This window comes from Carassius carassius, chromosome 50 (genome assembly GCF_963082965.1).
Source record: "Carassius carassius chromosome 50, fCarCar2.1, whole genome shotgun sequence".
Lineage (NCBI taxonomy): Eukaryota > Metazoa > Chordata > Actinopteri > Cypriniformes > Cyprinidae > Carassius > Carassius carassius.
In genome coordinates this window covers 4413426-4438971 of record NC_081804.1, presented here as the reverse complement: position 1 = coordinate 4438971, position 25546 = coordinate 4413426, and the positions used below count along the sequence as shown (strand labels likewise).

Below are 25546 nucleotides of genomic sequence, written 5' to 3'. Positions count from 1 at the left end.
AGTGCGCTAGTTTGGTCCCAAAGAATTGGGTTTACTTCACATTTTCACAACAATGAAAAATAAATGTCGAAACTAACTTAAGACACAGTATCGGTTCTTTTCGTTTTTTCCATCATAAACCCTGTAAGAGTTATGGTGTTGTTCTGAGCAGGATAGTCACTAGAAAACTGCAGTAATGTGGCTTTTCAAATAGTTTGTATATTCAGACTGAAGTATCAAATGCAACCTAAGCATTTATCAAACATTTCCCTCATCAAACTCAATGATGGTGTTGCCATTTCTTAAAAAAATCAGAGTTTGGTCCCAATAATGCGCTAACAAGCCTTGATATTTTACCTTCAAGTCAAGCAATGCATTCCAACCAGACGCGACACATAAAATTTTCAGCGACAACATATTTTTATGCTGAATCATAGTCAATCAGAAAACATTCGATGTATATTAAACGTCCAATATAAATATTTAAAATAAGTACAATTTTGAACCAATGAGATTTCATTTTGGGCGGAACCTGATTAGTTACGTCTGAGTAGTACGCGGTGCATCGCGAAAGTTACCAGCCAAACATGTGAGCTACAAAATGTATCAAACTGTCATTTGTGAGAGGAATGTAAAAGTGAACGGTGCAAACAGTGCAAAAGGCATTTTCTACATGGTAACTACAATAGTGCAAAATATGGGAAAACAATTGCTAATTTTTTTCTCCCTATTCAAACATGATCACAGAGCATGTGGAAATTTTTTTTTTTTTTCATTGAAATGTGACTTTTGTAACATTTTTACAACATTTAAACAACCTAAAACAGACACTTCAACGAGATAAAAGAAAGGTCATGTTTTCACAACACCAGCACTCACAAGCACCATGTACAACACTGACACTCACGAACGGAAAAACAACAGGCACTTCACACAAAACGACAGCACAATAAACCACGAATGAAACAGCGCTACATACGGCTGCTGAACAACTACTGCTTCTCTTAATTACTGTGCTGCATCTACGCTGAATTAATTCTCAGTCACAACTCATAGAGAAGTACTAATCCACATCAAACGCACAGCACACGCTCACACATGCACTGAATACGGTACTATCAGGTGGGGGATGTGGCTTTATGGTTGACACACATAGTGGTTGGTACACCCTGGTTCATTACACACACTGACTCTGTTGGTTGTCTGCTTCGGTTGCCGCGCTGGGTCTCTAAAAAAACACGAAGAGAAAACAACAACAACAAACAACAAGGAAAATCATATTAATACACCAAACGAACAGCACAGAAACATGGGGGAGGGGGGCGGATGGAGAAGACTGGCGGGATTATTGTCCCTTGAACCGTGCAAGCAAACAGGGTGATCTGTGTCAAGCAGGTGACAAGTCCTCTTTTACAGGCTCATGGTAAACTCAGGGTTTACCATGCAATCTCCCATGCTGCATTCATTCAGATCCAGAGTCTACAGGTTATTGTTAATACGATTATCTCATCATGCTGTGATTGTTCTTGCACGCAGTGGGACGGTGTGACATGCTTGGTTAATGACTTGTAGCATGCTACCTTGTGGTGTGCGAAACAGGGCACAATCACCGCTAGTTCTGCCTTGGCTCTGCTGTTTCAATCCCCCTTGCTTTACCGGGAGGTCACACACTCTCTCTTTGACCTTTTCAACCTTTCAAGATCCAAGTGTGATTGTGCATCCTTTTACCAGGATTGAATTATGAGCTAGTAACACTGATGTATAATAGCAATTTTTTTATATACAGACTGTAAAGTCCAAAAAAAGCTGCTTGGAAAAACAGCTCAGTGATAAAAATGGGGTGAAAGATCAAAGAGACATCACGATACAGGCACAGCCTATTGCCAAGCAACCGGTGGAGTCGTGTACGTATGTTCTGTCGAAGAAAACCAGAGTCTAAATACAGATTGGATACAAAATTTATTTCATGCAAGGTTCATATGTACAGTTTTGTCATTCGCATTTGTGTTTTTGTGCATAAAAGTGCATGCATTTACCTCTCCCCAAGTAATCCGAAAAGTACACTGATTTCTTTCTTATTTTAAGACTTCTTTTTCTGTCAACTGCACGATACATCTATATTGTATATTTTCTGTATGATTTGCTACAGTGTTACATGTTTAAAAATGTGATATACACAAGTATGTATTCCAGATAAATCACATTTGAAACGGAATTTATGAAAAATATGGGTTTTTGTGAAAAAAACATATTTATATAATGGCTGGTATTGTTATTGAAATTCTGCTAGTTAAATTTGCCTGTTCTGTTTGAAAAAAAGTTAAAGTGCATTTTTTTTTTTTCACTATTTGCATCTCCATTTGTTTGTCAAGAAGTCGAATGGTCGACTCAGTTGCTGCTACTAATAGATACAGAGTGTTTAAAAAAACACCAGAGATCGTAGTTTGGGGAAAGGCAAAAAAATGTTTGCAAAAATTCAAAAAACAATTGCTACATATTTTGTATGTCATCGTAAATGATATCATACTCTGCATCAGATATATTTAAAGAAGCTTTGGATGAAAAAAAAACATTTTCTTACATATTTTCAATGAACTTACATTGTTTTCTCAGTTTCCCATGCGAGGCATGCAAATGCAGATGAGGTTTCTTCAGTCAAATTTCTATGTTGGTAATGTGCTTTACTAGAATCATGATTGTTTAGTGTCACTTCAAACTAAATTTGTCATCATATATGAAATAGCCATTGTATCATCTTTTTTCCTTTTAAATGGTGTCCAATAGCACCTATTGAAACACACAGCTTAAAACACTCAGGGTTTGGGAAAAAAGAAGGAGTTATGAAGGAGAGAGAAGGGGAAGAATGAAAGTGCAGAAATTTCTAAAGATACAAGTACAGACACGAGAAGAAAGATGAAGGATAAGATGAGGAGGGAAAAAGAAGGAAGAGAAGAGAGGAGAAAGGTCAGAGGAAAAGGAAGATAAGAAAATGTGAGGAAGAGGATGGAGAAGGGCAGAGAAAGAGGAAAAGACAAAACAGACAAGACAATGGAAGGGGAAAAGGGGAGGAAGAGGAATGAGATGGGTGGAAGAAGCAATAAAAACATAAGAGAGGATGAAGTGGAAGGAGCAGCAAATAAGAAAGTGGGAGATGAAGAAATAGGAATTGAAAAGGAAGAAGTAGGTGATGAGAAAGCAGTAAAAGAGGTAGAGGAAAAGAAAAGGACAAGGAATAGGAAGATGAAAAGGGGGAGAAAGGACAGAAAAGAGACGATAGAAGAACAGAAAAGAAGAAAGATGATGAATAGAAAAAGAGGATGAAGGGGAAAGAGAAAGGCAGAGGATTAGGAAAGAAAATAAGAAGAAGAGGGTAATAAGAGGAAAAGCAAGAAAGAATGAAGTGGAGTTCAAATGAAGAAGACTTTAATGAGAGCTGGATGGTACACAGTGTGAGCAGGTGACTCAGCGCAGCACTGCAGAGCGAGGACCTCTGATTAATTAGTTTTGTTGTCCATGCTACAGGATGGATGGGATGGGAGAGTGGACCTGCTGCATGAGACAGGGTGGGCTGCAGGGCAGGGCCGACACTGAGGCCACGCCTCCAGACATGCTGCTATGGCTCCATGGCTTTTCATAACCTTCATTTGAAGAGAAAAGGGGCTTTCAGTAAAACCTCAGAGCAGCCTTCAACTCTAAAAAAGACTCTCTGCCATGGTTTGCTTCTGAACAAATATGGTTCTTAAAGTAGGCATATGGACAGATAGCTGAGGTGCGTGTACTGTATGTGGTGTGTTTGCGCAGATTAGTTTTGGTTAGTGTTGCCCTGTTATGTACTTGTTATGCTCATGATTAGCCAGTTGACAATGACTGATTGGCAAGTCAACTGCATCATCCTCCATGCGTTTTATGCTTTAAACTGTCTAACTGCATGCATGGGGTGCTTTTACAGTGCTGTACAGCACAACACAGGTTCAGAGAGACTTCAAAGAACTCAGCCACACACATCAGCCCAACAAGAAACAACCATACATGTATACCCTGTTTACTGGAACTGTAGCTCTTTAGCTACCAGATGATGCTAGTTCTGTTGAATATGGGGCTAACAAGTAACAGAAGTATTTCACTTATATCTAATGCTTTGTCTAACGCTTCACTATCCTAAAGGGTTCCTTGAGGTGTTATCTTTATTGCAAACATTAAGGAAAGAGTTTGATTCCCTAGACTACTCTTATCTTGACTATCTTTTTGAAAAGACCAGAATTGTTGGTTGTGTTATGCATACTGGTAGAAGTGTCCCTAGAAAACTACTCAACCAGCTTTAACAAGCAAGTCTTCTTTGGTCATCCAGCATCACTAGGAAGACCATGCTTGGCCCATCAGTTAGACCAGCACCTAATGAGCCTGGATAAGCATGGTTATTCATGCTAGGAAGCTTGTGTTTTCAGACGGGTATCATGGCTAATGGCACCTGCAGGTTTGCTTTTAATGTTCAACTGAGCGCTTCTGTCTGGCTGAGTTCTTGTCATGTGACCACATGCCCCATATCCCATGCTGCATCTCTTGTGAGATTCATTAACACCAGGACTGCCCGCCATTGTGAATCTGCATGCAAACAAGCATACTGCTATGCATTAACCTGAAGCTTATTTATTTAATTTACTTTATAAAACCATTGGTTTTTTTTGTTTTGTTTTTTTGTTCATAAACATTAATTTACTTTTTCATTAAAAATTTGACCCTTACAAAATGGTCCACTGAATCTGCCTGAAAAGCATACTGTTAAGCGTACTGCATTCGCATGAATACATTTGGAAAAAACTGGCACTGAGTGTTCTTCTCAGAGATCTTGTAAATAGACTGAGCTATAAATGAAAAGAGGCCAGTTGACGGCTCAATTGGATTTGTCATTTCTATTGCAGCTTTTCCTGTCAACCTTAGAGTAACAGCAGACCTGAGGAGCTATCAGACTGCAAGAAAGAAGGCTGAGTGACAGTCGGTCATTTTGCACCGAAAAAGCATCTTTGATTGACAGTTGCTCCATTTCCAGACACAGCACTGGCAGTGCTCTGATGGCTAGCAGTGATTGGCTGGTTACGTACCCTTCCTGACTCTCCCCCCCGTGTGATTGGCTCGTTCTCCTCCGGAGGTGAGCAGGAAGCAGGGTCTCTCGCGGTCCACAGGGCTGAAGACTTCCTCAGGTGACACCGCCTGGTCGATGTGAGGACAATCCTCATTGGCCAGGGCAGCTTTGGACGCCTCCCCGTTCACTTTAAAATCTCCAGTCACAGGCAAAAAGAGATGACTTATTACAGATTGATGCAGGACATGCAGGATTTATTTCAGGCTATCAATGCTGTGATACATCCTGAAAGCCAAACCGCACTTTCTGTAAAAAAGATAGAAGCTTTTTCCAACAATGCATGATTGTACACCAAGCCAAATTCACCTGACTCTAATCATTTCAAACACTGAAATACATCATGGATACTCAACTCTGCTCCTTGAGATCCACTGTCCTTCAACCAGCTAACCTTTTGATTACTTAAACATTAAAGGTAGGTTTGTTGAAGATGGGTTGGACCTGAACTCTGTGAAACACTGGGTCTCACAGCTAACCCTAGCCTAAATAGGAAATTCAACGTGTATTGTCAATTATATTGCATTTCTGCATTAGGCTGTTTCCCAAACGAAAACACAACAATTTGGAAGGTTGAACTGGACAACTAGACTCTCTGAAAATGTGAAATTCCCCCCAAAAAATTTACTTTTGGTCACAAAACTTAAAGTCAGTCTTACAAACCCATTCCCCCTACATCCTTAATGCATACCATGCCCTTTTAAATCAATATATTCTCAATTTCTCTGACATAGCATAAACTCTAGTGTGTAGTTACCCTTATTTGATAGGTTAGACTATCTTTAATTTAGATGCCTGTGGAAGCTTAGAGTAGTAGTAAGCTTCCATGAGAGCCAAACCACTGAGATAAATAGAAAGATTTCACTGAAACTATTAGCACTTTTTCAAGTTTCCGGTGTAAAATTAAACCTACCAGTAGATTCATAATTCAGATGCAGCCGACTCAAGTTCAGTTGATTCTAGATAAACATCCAGAGCTCAGCAGATCAACATGCTAAACTAACAAATCAGTAAAATGATGAAAAATCTCATGATCTTTTCAAATAAAAGTTGTTTATGTGAATATACTGTAGTTTTAGAACCAAAAGACTCTGTCCCCTTGTCCAAAAAGGCAATCTATTGAAACACTGTTCTAAATATTTTTCTCATCAGTGTGCAGTAAACTAACTCATCCAACTGCGGTAAAGTAATAAGTACATGCTAAAGAGATTGTAAGTCTTAAAGGTATAGAAGCAAAAAATGAGCTGCTTCTTATACGATCAGAAAGACAGTTAAAAAAAATTTGTGAACCTTTGAGAAAACAATTTTATGGTATGACTCCTTTAAGGTTAACATTCCAGTCACACTGAGATAAATTTATAGATTCTAAAATATTGGCTCCTACCTTGGTATCTGATCTCAGAAACCTCTTCCTGTGCCAGGGGGCATGTGTCACTGTGTGTGCTGGGTCGCGGGGAGGTAATAGCTGACTTGCAGTAATTGGGAGACCCCAGTTGAGGTGCTCGTGGGATATGCTTATTTTTTTTCTTTGGTAGTTTTTGTTTCGCCATGGCTAGGGAGTAGTACATGCCAAAGTTGTTAACGATTACAGGTACAGGCATGGCAATCGTCAGCACACCTGCCAGTGCACACAGTGCACCCACCAGCATGCCAGACGTCGTCTGAGGGTACATATCACCATAGCCGAGGGTTGTCATAGTTACTACAGCCCACCAGAAGCCAATGGGAATGTTCTTGAAGTGTGTGTCAGTACTGGCATCAGGATCGTTGAGGTTTCTTCCAAAACGTTCGGCATAGTAGATCATAGTGGCAAAGATTAAGACTCCGAGTGCAAGGAAAATGATGAGAAGGATAAATTCATTAGTACTGGCACGGAGCGTGTGCCCTAGTACCCGCAAACCAACAAAGTGTCGCGTTAACTTGAAGATACGGAGAATTCGAACAAATCGCACCACACGGAGGAAACCCAACACGTCTTTTGCTGCTTTGGATGAGAGTCCACTCAGCCCTACCTCCAGGTAGAAGGGGAGGATGGCCACAAAGTCAATGATGTTGAGGGTATTTCTGACAAATTTTAATTTGTTTGGACAGGTAGTCACTCGGATCAGAAACTCAAAAGTGAACCACACAACACAAACACCCTCAACGTAGGTTAACTGCACCATGGTCTCCGTCTCAGAAATAACACGCTCCCGTGTTTCATTGCCAACCTTGTAAATCTCTGTGTGGTTGATGATGGGATTAAAGGCCTCATGAGTCTCCAAACAGAATGTGGTAATGGACACCAAAATGAAGAACAAAGAAGCAAATGCTATCCACTGTGGGAAAAAAGAGAGAGACGTTATGTAAGACCTTAATGAAATAGTCATCCAAAAATTATAATTCTTTAAATATTTATCAAGTCAAGTCAAGTCTGCTTTATTGTCAATTTCCACATGTACAGTACATACATACAGAGAATCGAAATTGCGTTACTCTCAGACCCCGGTGCATACAGATAAAATTAACATTAAAGCCTAAAAATCTAGATCAAATATAAAATGTAGGTACAACTATACAATAAGGGAATGTAAAATAAAGGCATATAATAAAATTAAAAATAAAGTTAAATAAAGCAGCGCAAGGCAAATGACAGATATAGTGCAAATCAATGAAGTGAACAACAGTGCAGATTTATTCACCCTAATGTCTTCCAAACTTATTTATAATGTTCTTTCTTCTGTGGAACACAACAGGGAAATTTTTGGAGGATACCACTGGTCTAAACTGATAGCTTTCCTATGACTTCAGAAGACTTGATACTTCAGTACTTTTATGGTGTTTTTAAATCTTACATTGCCTATTCATTGTAACTGCCACGAGCAAAGAGCGATCATTACAATTCTTCAAAATCCTGCTTTTGTGTTGTACAGGAACAACATGACTGAATTCCTTGCAAAACAGCTGTAACACACAGTTCAGCTATAAATAGGTTTTCCCAATTTCAGAGCAGAAAAAGAAATTCCAATTACAAGATCATGAAAACACTTATTATTGCTCATAAACGCCAATTTCAGCAGAATTCAGAGGAAGTACACTTGGATAACGTCACCTTCTGAAAAGTGCCACGTCAACAAACGGGGGCTTACTGCTGAAACTCAATGTCACTGTACACTCTCAAGGACAGCATAGAATGAGAGTAAGACACCAATATGACTGCCCTCCACCACTTTGGGATAAATTTAAACATAGTTCCCTTCATCAGGGACTCGTGGTCAGCCTCTGGCAAGGTTATCACATGTAGATTTGGTGAGATGGTCCCTCGAGTGTTTTGAAAGAAGATGGAGGAGGCTTGCAGCACTTACACTACAGCTTACTGTAGAACGAGAAGCATAGACAGATGGAACTGGATTTAAGTAGGGAAGCCCCACCACAGGATGATGGAATACTGGCTAGTGCTGGAATTACGTAAGTGAAAGTTGGCCATGTTTTCCCTACTATGGGATCTTCTTGCAACTGAGAAAAGTTCCATCCATTATATATGAATTGATTATTCAGCTGAAATAAAATATTAAGTTAAGGCTGTCAATCTTAATGACAAATCATCCATCAGCAGATTCAGCACATATATAATAGGTGTGGGGAAATGCATTCAACATGGAAAAAATGAAAATTCAATGCATTTTTGGAATTTAATTATCTTAATATTTTTCCATTTTCTGAATAAAATGTGTTTGTTGATTCGTGCTTGCTGTTTAGAAGTTGCCACTACAATACTAGGGTTTTCTGGGCAGCTGCTTATCAAGTGTTGGTTGCTCCATTTAATGTAATTGTATGGGATTTTCTCACCTACTGTATTTTATCTTCCACCAGGCAAAAATTGTGAGTCAGATCACTTAGAGGAGTAATAGCACCCCTCTTCTTAACAGTCCACATGATTTGATGTATCATACTCGAGTCACAAGCCAAAGTTTAATGCTTGGAACTTCATTATCCATACTAAACTCTGAATATAAACAATGCATTTTCAAACAACACTACCAAATATGCTAATTTCTAAACAAAACATACAGTTTTTGACCTATTTTCAATTATAAAAATCTACAATTCACGCCGCCAACTCATGACCAAATGTCATTGTATCATAAATGAACAATAACGAATTATTTTCATTCACACATACAATATGTAAGCTAGTATCAAATAACAATGTTTTTTGTCCATATACCATGTTTTCATGATGTTTCAAAGCATTAATACACCTTCTCTGCCCTGATCTGCCTCTGGTTCTGACGGCTAGCAACACCTCTCAGTTCTGCGGTTCCTTCTTTCACATAAATTCTTCTTCCACAGGCAGATTATATCTGGGTCAGCCAGTGTTTAGTCTAACAGACATTATTCCCTAGATGTGCCTCGTTTCCTGTGTTTGTGGGGAGGAGAAACATTTTGTCGGAAGAAGCCTACGAGCACAGACACACAAAAATGCACATAAATAACGGCTTTTCACCACTTATTAAGATAACTTTAACCTGTAGAAAAATCTGTTGAGTTATGCAATTGAAGGAACTCGATTTGGCAGCAAAAAGCATCTGAAATCTTCAAAAGAATCCATGTATTAAAATAAATATTAAAATTAAAATATGCAAGGGAGATTTAAATTGCAAATATTTGAATTTCCTCATGTAGATGTTGTTAAAAGTGCCCGATTTGTTTTTAGAAGGCTCTTACAAGTGTAAAATAGAAAAACTTTTCAGTTTCACAGCTCTTTGTGCTGACATCATTTCCTACAGCTCCAGAGTAGTTATGCTCTGAGTCATTCAAAGACGGATGTGGGATACTTGATATCCTAATGATCCTCGGAAGATGACGTACAACATAAGGAATGAATTAACATGGCAATACTACACTTATCAACAAAGATGTCTTATTACAACCAAAAATAAAAGGATAAACAATACTACTATGCTAGCATTTTTTCTACAGATTATCAACAAAGAGGATCGTTTTTGTGTTTCACAAACCTATCTCCGCAAATACTGCTTTAGTTTGCTCAAGAGTGAATGGTTATTTTTTTATAGATGCGTGCCATTGTACCTTGAACTTGCTGTTTTCACATGTGCTTTCCAATTTTGTATCAAATATGCATTAGGCGGTAAGTGAATGGACTGGGGCGGTAAAAAAAGTAGGTTATAATTCATCAAGGTAGGATTACATCATCACTGCTTTTTTTCTCCCTCACAGAAGCTAGCGGCCCATTCATTATGTGTAATTCTTTCAAAATAACTGTAATTGTAAAAACATTAAACTGCTGAATCACTTTTGCTCTCCTCAAACTGAGGGCGAAAGCATATTCTCACGACATTGCAAATCCCAGAGGGCAAAATTTGATCCACGAAAACATTTTATCCTCACTCTCCCATTGATCAAGATCAACACAAGAACAGCTTGATCATCTTGATCTCAGGGGACACAACATGATCTGTTTCTCCCCCTCTGCCTTCCCATCACACACCGATGACTTGAAACGACAATCCTTTCCTTGTCTTTATTTATCTAAAGCGTCATCATTTGGAGCCATTAAGTCTGAGTTAAAGAGCCCATTTACATTTTTCAGCCCTTGAAAGAAACATGAAAGCTGCAGTGCTGGGAATGTTCAAACTCAGTTAAAGTGCTGGTAACTGTATTAGTTGGTGGGCGACCCAGCGCTGATTCATTCTGCATGCAAGTGTGTGTTTGTTTAAGAACCGATGTGATGCTGATGCTGCTGAGATATGAGATGTTCTCATTAAAGACACTCACCGTCACTGTCCCAGCCGGACAGATTTAATGAATGTGAGGATTACTGTGAGGATGAGTTTGGACAAGTCTACAGTACATGCATGCAGACAGAGTCTGAACCAATAGGCCTTGTCTATTTACTTCCTGTTTGCATATATTTATGACAGTGCAGCTGGCTTTTATATTCTGGGTTCTGAAAAGGGTTTTAGAATAGGCCTGACCTGTTTACACCAAAAAAGAGCATCTACTTGTTACTGCATAACAGACAACATCACCAAAAATTAGCTCATGGTTCCCCTAAAAAGAATAGTTCTTCTCTCTTAATTCTGGTTGGTTTTTCCTTAAATCTCAGAAAGTTATGTCCAGGCTACATTTTACACCAAACAAACAAATATATTTATCTAATTAAAAAATTATTTCTAAAAGAAAATTACATTTATTTTTTTCATTCCAAAGAAATGCCGTAATAAAATAATTTCCTTTATTTTAATCAACATAAAGCATCATAAAAATTACTAACACAGTGTATAAATGCCTTCCTATTTAATCCACATATTTAATATAATTCATTTTATGTAATTAATTATATCTAATTTTAAGAACTGCATTACATCAATATAAATGGGTAGATTAACTATAATAAAATAAAACATAACAAATAACATACAACAAATAAAATAACATTCACACCCTCACAGGCATTACTGTAGGAGAACGACAGGACACATTATCAACCACAGAGTGGCATCGGTTGTTTGTAATGCAAACACAGAAACACAGAAAACAAGTAAAAAAAAAAAGGAAAAGACAAAATTACTAAATGTATTCCAATATCCAAAAGAAGAGTTAACCACGTTAAAACATAGTTTCTTCAATTTTCAAAAATATATGCATTTATTTAATTTAAAACATTGACAGATACTTAAGCATTCTTGCCCTTGATTCTAAGTTGTTGTTTTTTTATCTATACAAAATGCAATCCCTCCCAAGCATTTGAGCTTTTAGTTTAGATAGAGATACAGAAAGATGTCATCTGTGATCACAGTTGGCAACTGAGTTATCAAGTTCAAATGTAATTAAGATTATAATTCCTTCCTTATGGAGGCGACCTAAAAATAACTCAAAACAATTGAATTGACTTGACTCAGAAAATCTAGTGAAGAAACGACACATACAATACAGTGCAGGTTGAACGCACCACCTCTGCACATGGAGTCTAGCCATGACTTCAACATCCCAGTTCATTCATCTGAAAATTGCGTATTTTTTCCAACCGCTTCAACTTGAGAAGCAGAGAGGTGCTGCATTTAGAAAACGTGGTAAAAATAACCCAGCACCTTTGACAGAACTGCATATTTGATGCAGAAACCCAACTTTCCCTTCACGCATCAGCGATTACTCAGACTATGTAAAAAAATGAATCATGCAGATTATCTAAGACACAAATCCACAAATGTCCATAAGTGGACTGCTTGATTTGCTATCAGTCAGCATGGTTCAAGTTTCTTTGTGGTGCTGCCAGAAGCCGGGACACTTTTCCTTGACTCCAGCAGCTCTCTGCTATGGACAGCCTGGGTCCTGGCAGAGCAGCCCACAGCCAAATGAATAATACATTTCCTTCTAGAAAACCAGTCTCACCTACACTTTTACTTGTTTAAACACGTCATCTGCATTCAAAACCTACATGAAACTCTTTCTACATTGTACATTGGTGGCCCAAAGTTTTGAATAAATTTAACCTTTTTTTGTTTTGTTTTTTAAAGACCTCTCTTAGGGTCACCAAGGCTGTGTTTATTTTTCCAAATAAAACAACAACAACGTAACAACGGTAATATTGTAAAATATTATTGCATTTTAAAATAACTGTTTTCTATTTGAATATATTTTTTAAATGTAATTTATTAATGTGAGAGCAAGACTGAATTATTATCAGCCAGTCTTCAAATGCTCAAGAAACATTTATTATCTTTATCAATGCTGAAAACTGTTTTTGCAGCTTAATGTTTAATGGAAACTGTGATGTACAACAATTCAGAAATTTGGGGTATAGATAGGTATGAGAAAAGAAAAGAAAAGAAAATATACTTTTACTTTTATTCAGGATTCAGTAAATCAGAAATGACAGCAAATACATTTATAATAATAAAGTTAATTTCTAATAAATGCAGTTCAGTGAACTTTTTATTCATCACAGAATCCTGAAAAAAAAACGATTTCAACAATTATTAATTTTTATTGATAATAATCAGAATAAGAACCATTGTTAATAACTCAGTACCAATAACAATTGAGCAGCAAATCAGCATAATTAAATGATTTCTGAAGGATCATGTGACATTGAAGACTGAAGTAATGCTGCTGAAATATCAGGTGTTCCATCACAAGAATAAATTACATTTTAAAATATATTCAAATAGAAAACAGTTGTTTGAAATTGTAATTACATTTCACAATATTACTGTATGTTTTGATCACAGAAATGCAGCCTTAGTCAGCACAATAGACTTCCTTCAAAAACATTTAAAATCCTAATTATTCAAAACTTTTGGCCACCATTGTATATCTAAGTTTCTTCTACAATCTGCTCGCTTAGATTTTGGAGGACATCCATCTCCTGCTCTGTCAGTGCCAAAGCGGTGGGCTAGAGTCAGTAGAGCTGACCTGTTTTAACCTGGCTGCCAAAACTCATGAAATACTGGGATGGCGTTCATCTCCGATTAAGAGCTTATAGGGTTCCTGCTGAGAGCAATGATGGGACAGCAGTGAGGGCAAAGAGCTGACATTTGAAATGAGCTAATGATATGCCCATAAAATCTCAGGAGGGTTGTGTCTTTTAAAGTACAAGTGCCCTTAAATACTTATTCAAGTGCATCTTTAGTGTTTGCGTGCATTGAGGTTGTGTGTATGTGTATCTGTGTGTGTGCTTGTCTCTAGGGGTGAGGTGACTACTTGTCACACATCAAAACAGGCAAGCTGCAGTCAGTGGCAGCGTGCTCCTGAACAAATAATGAACTGTATGGAAAAGCAAGGATGTGAGCAGTCTTATTTCCAGCCCCTAGTCAGTCAGCAAATTGCAGTCGCTTGATCATCAGGCAGAGGAGAAGACAAAACTAATGTGCACTGTGATAAAGACTTGAGTTATTTTATACCATAAAATGATGGCAATGCATGACAATTTATGGCTCCATTTCATGCCTTCTTTAATTGCACTAAAGAGAAGCTGGGTATTATTTCAAGGTCACCCAGAGTTGTGGCATGAGATGTAGTCACCAAGACTCTCTGTATCTCTCCATATGTCTACTATTGGGTCATTAAACCAAATAAATAAATAAATTATCTGAGTGAACAATGACTTACAGTAGGCATTTTTCTTTCCACAACCACAATAATAATAATAATATATTTTTTTATAAATTAATTAATTTTCATTTCTCTATGAAGATTTGTTTTTATCCAATTCCAATTAATAAATGAACATATTTCACATATTTATTAATTTCAAAATAGTTTAAATTACATGTTTAGTATTTTGTATTTATTCTATGTAAATATTTTCAAATTTTAGCATGCGTGTATAAAATCATTAAATTCTATTTTTAGAAATTGCAAGTAATTGCTAAATGAATTATAAACTAAATTGTCAACAGGCATTTGCTACTGTATATTCAACTGTATAATAAAGTTATTACATTTAGCTTCACTAAGTCATTTTTCTTTGACATGATGTTTAAAATCTTACAAATATTTACTTAAATGTACTTTTTTTTTCAACAAAAATAATCTCTTCAAAATGAAAAAGACACCGTTTTGTGGAAAGACCCAGCTGACATGGTTGTATTTATCACTGATTTCTCAAATGATAAATCAAAATAAACGAGTCACCGATGGGCTTATTAGGATCATTTGACCATATTTGGTCTGAAAACTGCATTGGACTATGCCTAAGCTGGTCTGCTGGTCTGTAAGCTGGTTTTAAAGAGGTTTGGGATATTTTTTCACGCTGGATTCCCAGAAGACCATAGCTTTTTCAGAAAAAAGATAACAGCATTTCTCAATGAACTCACCCGTGCGTATTTTGAGGAATACGGGTCCTCAAAGAGTGCCCACGTCTTCTTCTGCCATCTGCTCCAGCGCCCGGACCTGTTATCTGGCGAGTCGCCTTGCGCCAGTCTCCGGGTCATCTCAACACCCTCATCCCCCTCGGCCGCCTCAGCCACCCCCTCAGGCTCCGGGTCCTCATGCTCGAGTTCAAGGGCAACCCCGGCGAAACTGTCCAAAGCCTCCTCCGCCTCTCGATGCTGCCGGTAGGTCATCCAACAACATGGTTCCACGTCCGTCTCGTCGATCCCCCAAAACGCCAGCTCCTCCTCATACAAAGGTCCGCACACGTCCGCCGGGCAATGCAGCTTGCCCGTACGGTAATAGTTAAGAATGTGGGCGAAAACGCCTGGGTGACGATCGAAGAAAAACTCCCCGATATTCGCATCATAATCGAAGTTATTAGGCGCGTCGGGCTCCGCCAGCCAGGAGAGTCGAGTGCCGGGAAGGGTGCGCAGGGTGCTGCGGTAGGTCTGGTGCTTGATTCCTCCGACGTTGATCACGATGCGATCCTTGTCGTCCCCTTGGCCCATCGCGTACCTCTCTAGTCATATCTCCAACCCATGGACCGACATCATAACGCTGGGACCCATGTTCAAAAATTTCAAATGTGTTTTCGATCGTGCCAGGTGCGTCTCAAAGTGTCCATGCCAACAATAGAAATCTCTTCACACACTTGAATGGCTTCTAAGGACAGATGCGAACGCGTTTCCCCTCCAATAACCCAATATCCTGACCCCCAGGCTCAGGTTTGAAGGAGTCACTAAGGTTTTTTACGGTGTCATTGGGCGCAAGGTGGTGCTGAACGGACAGCGCCAGTCATCCGTCGAGCCTTCATAACTCCAGTGTCCCTTTTGTGCTACAGCTTCCCTTGGAAAAAAGAGAAACGAACAGATAAAACAGCAGCAGATCTTGTCTCCAGTTCTAATGACCTTAAAAAAGGTAGGCACAATCGATGGTGCTTTGAACAGCACGAAGTCCCATTGAAGCGGATCGCTTGTGATGACGGTCTGAAGAAACAGGCGTCACAGCAACAAGGGAGGGTCTTTCATTCACAATACCAGAGCTCAATCTAAAATGTGTTTCTATGGGTAAACAAAAACGCATCCTGTTCTCGGGGTGGAAGACACAATACATGGCAAGCCGTTTTAGCATGTAGTCCTTAAAACGAACAAGAATAGCGCTACTAGGCTCCTGAAAAATCACTATACAATGCATTGTTCTTCAACAAAATAACATCTTGTATTCAGCAACTATTCAAACGACCTGATTACTGTAATTAGCCAAAGAAAATAATGTTAAGTAAATAGCTACTCTAAATTTCCTAAGTTAACTAATGTACTAATGTAGGCCTAAAATTGTGTGCTAATGTACTAGAATAAAGATGTACTATCTTCATTAAATAGTTGCTTTTCACTGCACAAATTGTGGAAACTTATTTCCACCTCATAATACAAAATTAAATAAAACAAAAATAAAAAACTTTTTATGATACAATTAGGATTTTTTTCCTGCAATTGTGAGTTTATAGCTTACAATTTCCGATTTTTTCCCCCCAGAAATGCAAGCTACTTTGAGGAAAACAATGAAACAATTCTGAGGAAAAACAGTAAGAATTGCAAGGTGTAAACATGAAACTTTCTTATTGAAATTTTGAGCTTATATTCTGAGACAAAAAAAGTCAGACTTCTGAAATATAAAAAAAAAATATGCTAACTATTACTTTTTTGTATATTTTTTTATTCCATGCCAGAAAAAAACTAGTATTACTAGTATTTAATGAAATAAAAAATATATAGTTACCTTATAGTAGTTAAAAAATAACTAGTAACATAACAACAGACGCTAGTTAATTTTAAGGAATAAATGTTAAAATAAACATACTGTGTCCTATTTTTATGAGCAGCAGGTAACCTTGTACATGCTGGAGCTCAGCTTGTGAACTGCTCCGCGTCCATTTTTAAAGGACAATGTGGCGATGAGGAGAAGGTACACGACTAAAATCAGAACACATTTGCCTGGGAGGTGTGTGTGACCATGTACATGTAGAGGGTGGACTAAAGAGGGGATGATCTGTTGTGTTTCTTTGGGGACATTCGTGTGCTGACTCCCAACCACAGACCTGTTAAAGGGAAATGATACATGAAATATCAGAGAAGTCATGCAATCTCACTTTGCCTTATGGTCAACTCAGAATTCAACTTTTATTTTTTTTATTAGAGAAGCTTTAAGCTGTTGGCGACCAGATATGCCAGACCTCGAATTGTATAAATTTCTTTAAATTCGATTTCTAGATCTATTATAAATTTTGTAATTGTTAATTATTTAAATCCTTGGGGTGGAAAGTTTTTTTTTTTTTTTCTGTATGCTGCTTGTACTGGCCTTTCTGAGCAGTGAGAGCCTGCAATGCTTATGTCTGCCTATAGGTGGAAGCCAAGTATTTGTAATCTTATTGGTGCACCAAATATCAAATAATATTAGATTTTTATTTAATTTTAATAAATACATAGATACATAAAAAAACATAACATTAACAAATAAAGAAAAACATGAGAACTTTTATTTAATAATTATTTGACATTACAAAGAAGGCAGTGCCTGTTTAAAAAAATTTCCTGTTCAGGGTTCCATCTTTATAATTCTCAATATTTACATTGTCCTTCTAATAGTCACTTTCAACCTGCTAACAAAATATTAAGACCATATTAAGACTATACTATAGGCTCAATATCTAGAGGCCACGTATTCAAAATAAATAAAGGTGCAGTTGGATGATGGCATGACTGAGTGTTGAATTATGGGATTTGTCGTCTTCATCCCAACAGCAGATGCAACCCAACAGGACTCAGAAATTATGTTTATGGATGAGCTAATGATATATTAACGTAGTAAAATGAAGCAGGGTGAGGCTGAAAGCTGTTGAAACAAAACAAGGCCACTGAATGAGCGTAACACACAGCTCGAAAGCAGCGGAGTCATAGTTGACAAGTTCACGTATTATACGCAACTTTTTTTGGGGCTTCTGTTTTTGTAAAGTTGCTTGAAAAAATCCCGGGTCACGTTTTTTGGGAGTTATTTAAAAATAAAATTTGGTTGCTTGTTAGGAAAAGCTGACAAGCAACTTAGTTTCATTTCATTTATGTTCACTGTATTCTCCAATGCATTGATTGACACTCTGTCTGCTCACAGTTATTAGCCAATCAGTGCAAAATAAAGTTCAAGTTCAAGTCTGCTTTATTGTCAATTTCCACATATACAGTACATACATACAGAGAATCGAAATTGCGTTACTCTCAGACCCCTGTGCATACAGATAACATTAACATTAAAGTCTAAAAAAATCTAGATCAAATATAAAATGTAGATACAACTATACAATAAGGGAATGTAAAAAAGGCATATAATAAAATTAAAAATAAAGTTAAATAAAGCAGTGCAAGGCAAATGACAGATATAGTGCAAATCACTGAAGTGAACAACAGTGCAGATAAAAGATTTTTAGTGCAAAAAAAATTAAGTCTGATTAAAGTGACAAGTGACAAAGGGTTCAAGACCAGTTATTTTATTTAACTGACTGATGAGTGTAACGATACTAACTCCGTAATCTTCGGGAAGAAGGAGGCGGGAACCGGCAGACAATCAAAATGAAAGCTTTAATAATCAAAATAAAGACAAATAATATAAAAACCAAATACAAAATAAAGTCCAGGCCTGGTCCTCTCTCGTCCTTCACTGTCGTCGCTCCAGTTTTATATTCTTCCATCTCCTCCATGGGACTCGAGACCGGTGGGTCGAACAGGTGTCGCTCATCTCCAATCACTCCACCGGCCTCGCTCCTGTTCCCACGTCTCTCGGCCCCGCCCCACTCGTCAAATACCCCCATCGCCCCTCGCAGGTCGGGGGGTACTCCCGAGACTGCGCTCTACTCCCCCCCGCTCACGGTGACCTGCGGGAACCTGGGGGTAGGACAGACGAGGCGAGAGAAAAGGAGATGGAATGAGGAGCGACAGAGACGAGAGAGGGGAGAGAGAAAAAAAATAATAAAAATCTGGTTCCCAGACGCACTGCTGCTCGGCCCTCCATCAGCTGGGTGATCTCCTCCGCGGTGCCTGGCAGTAGCACTGGACGGCCCTCGGCGGACGGCACGACACTCCTACGCTGCCCGGTGGACGGCGACGGCTCCTCCGATTTTGGGCAGCCGGCAGGAGTCCCCCGTTTCCTTGCCCCTCCGGATGCCTTCACGGAGGCAGCAGGCTCCGGCCCCCTGGCGAACGGCACCGACTCACGGACGGCAGCCACCCCTCCACATCACGGGCGGCCGGCAGCGAGCTCGCCCGTCCCCGGCAACTCACTCCAGCCCACTGCCTCGAGCGTCCATGGCGGCACACTCCCTCGTCTGCTCGATGGCACCGCGGATTCACCACAGCGGCGAGGGATCTTCAGCAGCGCGTCCCTCCTTCTCCCGGGTTTCGGCACCACTGTAACGATACTAACTCCGTAATCTTTGGGAAGAAGATGGCGGGAACCGGCAGACAATCAAAATGAAAGCTTTAATAATCAAAATAAAGACAAAACAGCGCGTCAGCCCCTCACGGATGACTGACGCACACAAATAAAAACCAAATACAAAATATTCAGTTTTATATCCTTCCATCTCCCCAGTGGGACTCGAGACCGGTGGGTCGAACAGGTGTCGCTCATCTCCCATCACTCCACCGGCCTCGCTCCTGTTCCCACGTCTCTCTGCCCCGCCCCACTCGTCACAATGAGGTAGTGGAATGACGTCAGTTCCATGCTGAATGAGGTAGTGAGCAGACCAATGCTGCACAGAGTGACTAGTGCATGCCATCATATAATTAGTGTGGGGGGGGAGGTCATAGTTCAGTGGTGCCTGGGGCAGAAGAGGGGAGGCGGGGCAAGTTCGGGAGTGAGTTCAGCTTCCTGACAGCCTGGTGGATGAAGCTGTCCTTCAGTCTGCTGGTTCTGGCCTGGAGACTCCGCGGTCAGGATGCTCTCGATGGTGCCTCTGTAGAAGGTATACATGATGGGGGGTGGGGCTCTGGCTCTCCTCAGTTTGCGGAGGAAGTAGAGATGCTGTTGTGATTTCTTGGCCAGTACTGCAGTGTTTTCAGTCCAGAAGAGGTCCTCTGTGATGTGCACACCCAGGAACTTGGTGCTGCTCACTCTCTCCACAGTCGCACCTTTGGTGGTCAGAGGAACGTGCTGAGTGTGTGCTCTCCTGAAGTCTACAACAATCTCCTTTGTCTTCTCCACGTTCAGAGAGAGATTGTTGTCACTGCACCACTTGGCCAGGCGGCTCACCTCACTCCTGTAGTTTGTCTCATCTTTGTTGCTAATGAGACCCACCACAGTCGTGTCATCTGCAAACTTAATAAAGAGGTTGGAGTTGTGTGATGGTGTGCAGTCATGGGTCAGCAGAGTGAAGAGGAGGGGGCTCAGCACACATCCTGGGGGGGCCCCAGTGTTCAGTGTGATGGTGCTGGATGTGTTGCTGCTGACCTGTACTGCCTGAGGTCTTCCAGTCAGAAAGTCCAACAGCCAGTTGCACAGCGAAGTGTTGAGCCCCAGCTGAATCAGTTTGTAAATGAGCTGTTGAGGGATGATTGTGTTGAATGCTGAACTGAAGTCTATGAACAGCATTCTGACATATGAGTCCTTTTTGTCCAGATGTATGAGTGCTGAGTGGTGGGTAGTGGCGATGGCATCATCGGTCGACCGGTTGGACCGATATGCAAACTGGAAGGGGTCCAAGGAGGGGGGGAGGGCAGACCTGATGTGGTGCATGACTAGCCGTTCAAAGCACTTCATGAGGATGGGGGTAAGTGCAACAGGACGGTAGTCATTGAAGCAGGATGGAGATGGCTTCTTCGGAACTGGAATGATGGTGGTAGTTTTGAAACATGTGGGAACAACAGCCTGACTCAGTGAGATGATGAAAATGTCTGTGAAGACATCAGTGAGTTCTGCTGCACAGTCTTTCAGTACATGCCCAGGGATGTTGTCAGGACCCAGAGCTTTGCGTGCATTGATCCTGCTGAAGGATCTCCTCACGCTGTCTGAGGTCAGCGTCATCACCTGGTCGCCGGGAGGAGGTGGAGTCTTCTGTGCAGTGGTGCTGTTTTGTTGCTCAAAGCGAGCGAAGAAGGTGTTCAGCTCGTTCAGCAGAGAGATGTTGTTGTCACAGGTCCGTGGTGGGGGCTTGTAGTCCGTAATGATCTGTATCCCCTGCCACAGGTTCCTAGTGTCTCTGCTGTCGCTGAATTGATGAGCTATCCTCCTGGAGTGCTGTCTCTTAGCCTCTCTGATGCCACGGGACAGGTTGGCCCTAGCTGTTCTCAGGCCCACCTCATCTCCAGCTCTGAAGGCAGCGTTCCGTGTCTTAAGGAGTCTGTAGACCTCCCCTGTCATCCATGGCTTCTGGTTGGCCCGGACAGTGATGGTTTTTGTGACCGTTACATCATCAATACACTTGTTGATGTAGGCAGTGACAGTCTCTGAGTACTCCTGGAGGTCAGTGGTGTTATTGCATGTGGCAGCCTGTTTAAACATGTCCCAGACAGTTGTGTTAAAGCAGTCTTGAAGAACCTCTGATGATCCTTCTGGCCACACTTTAATCTGTTTGTAAACTGGTTTGGCGACTTTAATGAGCGGTCTGTATGCAGACATTAGCATAACAGTGATGTGGTCTGAGGCTCCGAGGTGGGGGAGGGTGAGGGCTTTGTAAGCTCCTCTCTGTGTGGTGTAAACAAAGTCCAAAATGTTATTACCTCGTGTTGGAAAGTTAATGTGTTGGTGAATTTTTGGAAACACACTCTTTAGGTCAGCATGGTTGAAATCCCCAGCTATGATGAGAAAAGCATCGGGGTGTGCTGTCTGCTGCTCACTGATGTGCTGGTACAATTCATTTAGTGTGTCGTTCCTGTTGCTGATGATGTTGAACGGGGGAATGTACACCAAAATGAGCAGTATAGCAGTATATTTCCTCGGCAGATCGAACGGCCGGCACTTAATAATCATAAACTCCACCAGGGGTGAGCAGTGTTTGCAGATCACAACAGTATCGCGGCACCACGCGTCATTGATGTAAACACAAAGCCCGCCGCCGCAGGTTTTTCCTCCCGCGACGAGAGCTCTGTCCGCTCGATAGCACGTCAGCTGGTCGAGCTGAATAGCGCAGTCTGGAATGGTGTTGCTGAGCCATGTTTCCGTGAACACAAAAACACAACAGTCTCTTGCAGTCCTCTGAGTTGAGCGTAGTAATCGAATGTAGTCCAGTTTATTGTCCAACGAGTGTGCGTTAGCCAGTACGATGGTGGGGATAGATGGCTTGTGTGGGTTAGCCGTTAGCCTAGCCCGGATACCTCCGCGCTTACCCCTCTTCTGCTTCCTTTCACACCGCTTGTGGCGCCTCCGCTGTGGGCGAGATGCAGTAGTGGGGGTCGGTGATGGTGAAGGCCTCCGTAGCAGACCGAGATCCCGCAGCTGTTCCGCGTGCGCGGAGTTTAACTGTAAAAATGTGGTTCTGCCGACATCGAGCAGAAACTCGCGACTGTATTTGCGCTTACAGACAGGTAGACGTGACGACAACGTACAAAAACACTGCGACTCACAAGACAAAAACACGAAAACACCGTTCTGTCGGGACAGAGAGAAGCCGATGCGTGTGGACGCGCCGCCATCTTTTGGCAACTGAAAAGTGCTGTAACTAATTTTCCAAATATTCCGCCCCCTCCTCACACGCTTTTTTAAATGCTTTTACTTGGGGATTGGCAGCCTTGTTTTATACTAGATACATTTGAAAGTTCTGTTACAGCACTACTCTGTGTGGTCGTCACTGGTCTATTAAAACCAGACATGGGGACTTGTGACTTGGTGACTTGGACTCGAGTCGACTCGAGTCGCTATTTTTATGACTTGTGACTTGACTTGACAAAAAATAAAATACTTGAGACTTGACTCGGACTTGGAAGTTAAAGACTCGGGACTTGACTTGACTTGAGACACGATGACTTGAATGACTTGAGTGTTAATCACATTATGTTTTCAGTTTGAATATAAAATATATACATTATTTTTTTTTTTATAAAATTGATTACTCAGCTGGAGCGCAGGCTGAGAATCGCGTTGTCATGACTGGACCAGGACACTATCATCAGTCATGCCCTCTCTACCTTACGCAGACCACGCCCACTTAGATCAGATATCACATCACATCAACATCTCAGCTTGAGTGGTACCGAGGGTCATCGCTTTTGTCGTCAATAATTCGCGCCTAAAAACGCGTGGAAATCGCTAGTTGCGCCGCTTTCTCCTTGTTTCCAAAGCGCTCGGACAGTTGCGCCCCTGAGGCGTCGATCGTGTCTCACCGCGTGCGCGTCGCGACCGCGTTGCTTCCATTATGAGCGCGCATACCGGTGGCGCATACATGGTGGGATAGGCCACATCGTGCTCGGCTTGCAGACAAGACTCTCGAATCTTATATTTTGCAAGTGCAATACCTTGTAATAGAGGTAATGACTTACGGATGTACTCTGAGAGAGATTGTTTGTATGTATGTGTGTGTGTGTGTGTGTGTGTGTGTGAGAGAGAGAGAGAGAGAGAGAGAGAGAAACATACTCGTGCTTCACCTGATGAAGGAAACTCAAACTGAGTCTGACTCCAATCACAACCCCAACATTCAGAAACTAATTGACAAAAATCTGAAGTATAATTATGATGAAAAATGAAAAAATGAATTTGAGCTCCAAACCAAACTCCAGTGTTATTCGGCCCTAAACAGAACCACAAAACTGGCAAATTACTTATCACTCAAACAATTAAAAGAAAGACAAATCCTTTCAAAATATCTACTCCGTGATCATGATTTGGAAATAGAGATTGGTAGACATAAAAGATCCTGGCTATCGAGAGAAGAGAGGCAAACACTGTGAGCTGAATCAAACAGAGGATGAGAAACACTTCCTTCTTGTCTGTCCCAAATTCAGCACTACAAGAGAAACATTCTTCCCACAGTTTGAAGCTTTGAATCCTTCATTCTTGTCTCTAAATGACTCAGAGAAACTACTCTATATACTTGGAGAGAATGAGACGGCAGTCACAATAGCTGCTAAATATTTATACACCATACACACCATACGAAAGGGATAATTTATTATATTCAACTGTTTTATTTGATATTCTTAATTGTATATAATTACTATTATTAATATTAGAAATATTATCTGCTGCTGCTATTTTTATTTTATTGTATTTTATTGTAATCATATTTTATTCTGTATCTAAATGCTAAATTTGGCAATACTGTAACTCAAATGTCATGCCAATAAAGCAACTTGAACTTGAACTTGAGAGAGAGAGAGAGAGAGAGAGAGGAGAAATGTAAGAAAGTTTAATGTTGTATGTAAACTGTGTTTGAGGGGATGTCGTGGCCTAATGGTTAGAGAGTCGGACTTGCAATCGAAGCAATTGACTGCTCTGGGTGTGTGTTCATAGTGTGTGTGTGTGTGTGTGTTCACTGCTCTGTGTGTGTGCACTTCGGATGGGTTAAATGCAGAGCACGAATTCTGAGTATGGGTCCCCATACTTGGCCGAATGTCATGTCACGTCACGTCGTTTGAGAGAGAGAGAGAGAGAGAGAGAGAGGGGGGTGTTCAGAGAGGAGTCTGTTGGATGTTTAGCTGTTATTTGTTTTATGGACTCAATGTTGAAAATGTAAAACATTTCTGTTGGCAGAAGTGAAAAATAAATAATTTTATGAAGTTACAATTTTGTTTGATTCCATGATGTATTTTACTGAACATGAGTATTTACAATGCAAATCCAAATTATTTTAATTTACTGTTACTTATATCTTGTCTTTTAACTTTATTAAGATCAGATTCTGCAGGTAAAATTACAATAATAAGGTGACTTGACTTGGACTTGACTTGACTTGACATAACTTGTGACTTGACTTGCCCAAGAAAAAAATACTTGGGACTTACTTGAGACTTGAAGGTTAAGACTTGAGACTTACTTGAGACTTGCACATGTGTGACTTGGTCCCATCTCTGATTAAAACACACATCATATTAAAGCGTGTGTTTCCATGTTTCCTACAAAACAAAACCGGAAATCGTGGCTGTGTGACGTCATTGCCAGGCAACAGAGGTGGGTAGTAACGAGTTACATTTACTTCGTTACATTTACTTGAGTAATTTTTTGGGGTAACGAATACTTTTCGGAGTATATTTAAAGATGGGTACTTTATACTCTTACTTGAGTAAATTTTTGTGGAAAAATCTGTACTTTTACTTCGGTACTGTGGGCGACGCTCCTCTCGTTACTTTATCTTAATGCAATAAATGTTATAATGCTTCAGTTTATTCCAAACGCGCCGTCTACTTTTCTCTGGGCAATGAGCGATGCCCATTCGCGAATGATTCATTCTTTTGAGTCAATTCTGTTCAAAGGCTTGGTCAAACCAATTGGCAAACGAGTGAATTGGTTCATGAATCCGTTTGAATGAGTCGTTTAGTTCCCTGCCGCACGCGCTGAGCGTCTGAAGTGGTTCAC

At 40.4% G+C, this 25546-nt stretch overlaps 1 protein-coding gene across 2 annotated transcripts; it reads right to left on the bottom strand.

Moving 5' to 3' along the window:
• Positions 1-168: 168 nt before the first annotated feature.
• kcnc1b (potassium voltage-gated channel, Shaw-related subfamily, member 1b) lies at positions 169-16150 on the bottom strand. 2 transcript variants are annotated; one of them, XM_059546692.1, is made up of 4 exons: positions 14938-16149; positions 6501-7434; positions 5079-5255; positions 169-1207 (listed from the first exon to the last, which is right to left on the bottom strand). In XM_059546692.1, the coding sequence occupies exons 1-4, from the start codon at positions 15502-15504 to the stop codon at positions 1098-1100; spliced, it is 1788 nt and encodes a 595-aa protein (XP_059402675.1). In that variant the 5' UTR covers positions 15505-16149; the 3' UTR covers positions 169-1097. The 2 variants fall into 2 exon arrangements, with proteins under 2 accessions (XP_059402675.1, XP_059402673.1); XM_059546690.1 differs by lacking the exon at positions 169-1207 and adding an exon at positions 3253-3617 and having other exon boundaries at positions 14938-16150.
• Between the last annotated feature and the right edge of the window lie 9396 nt (positions 16151-25546).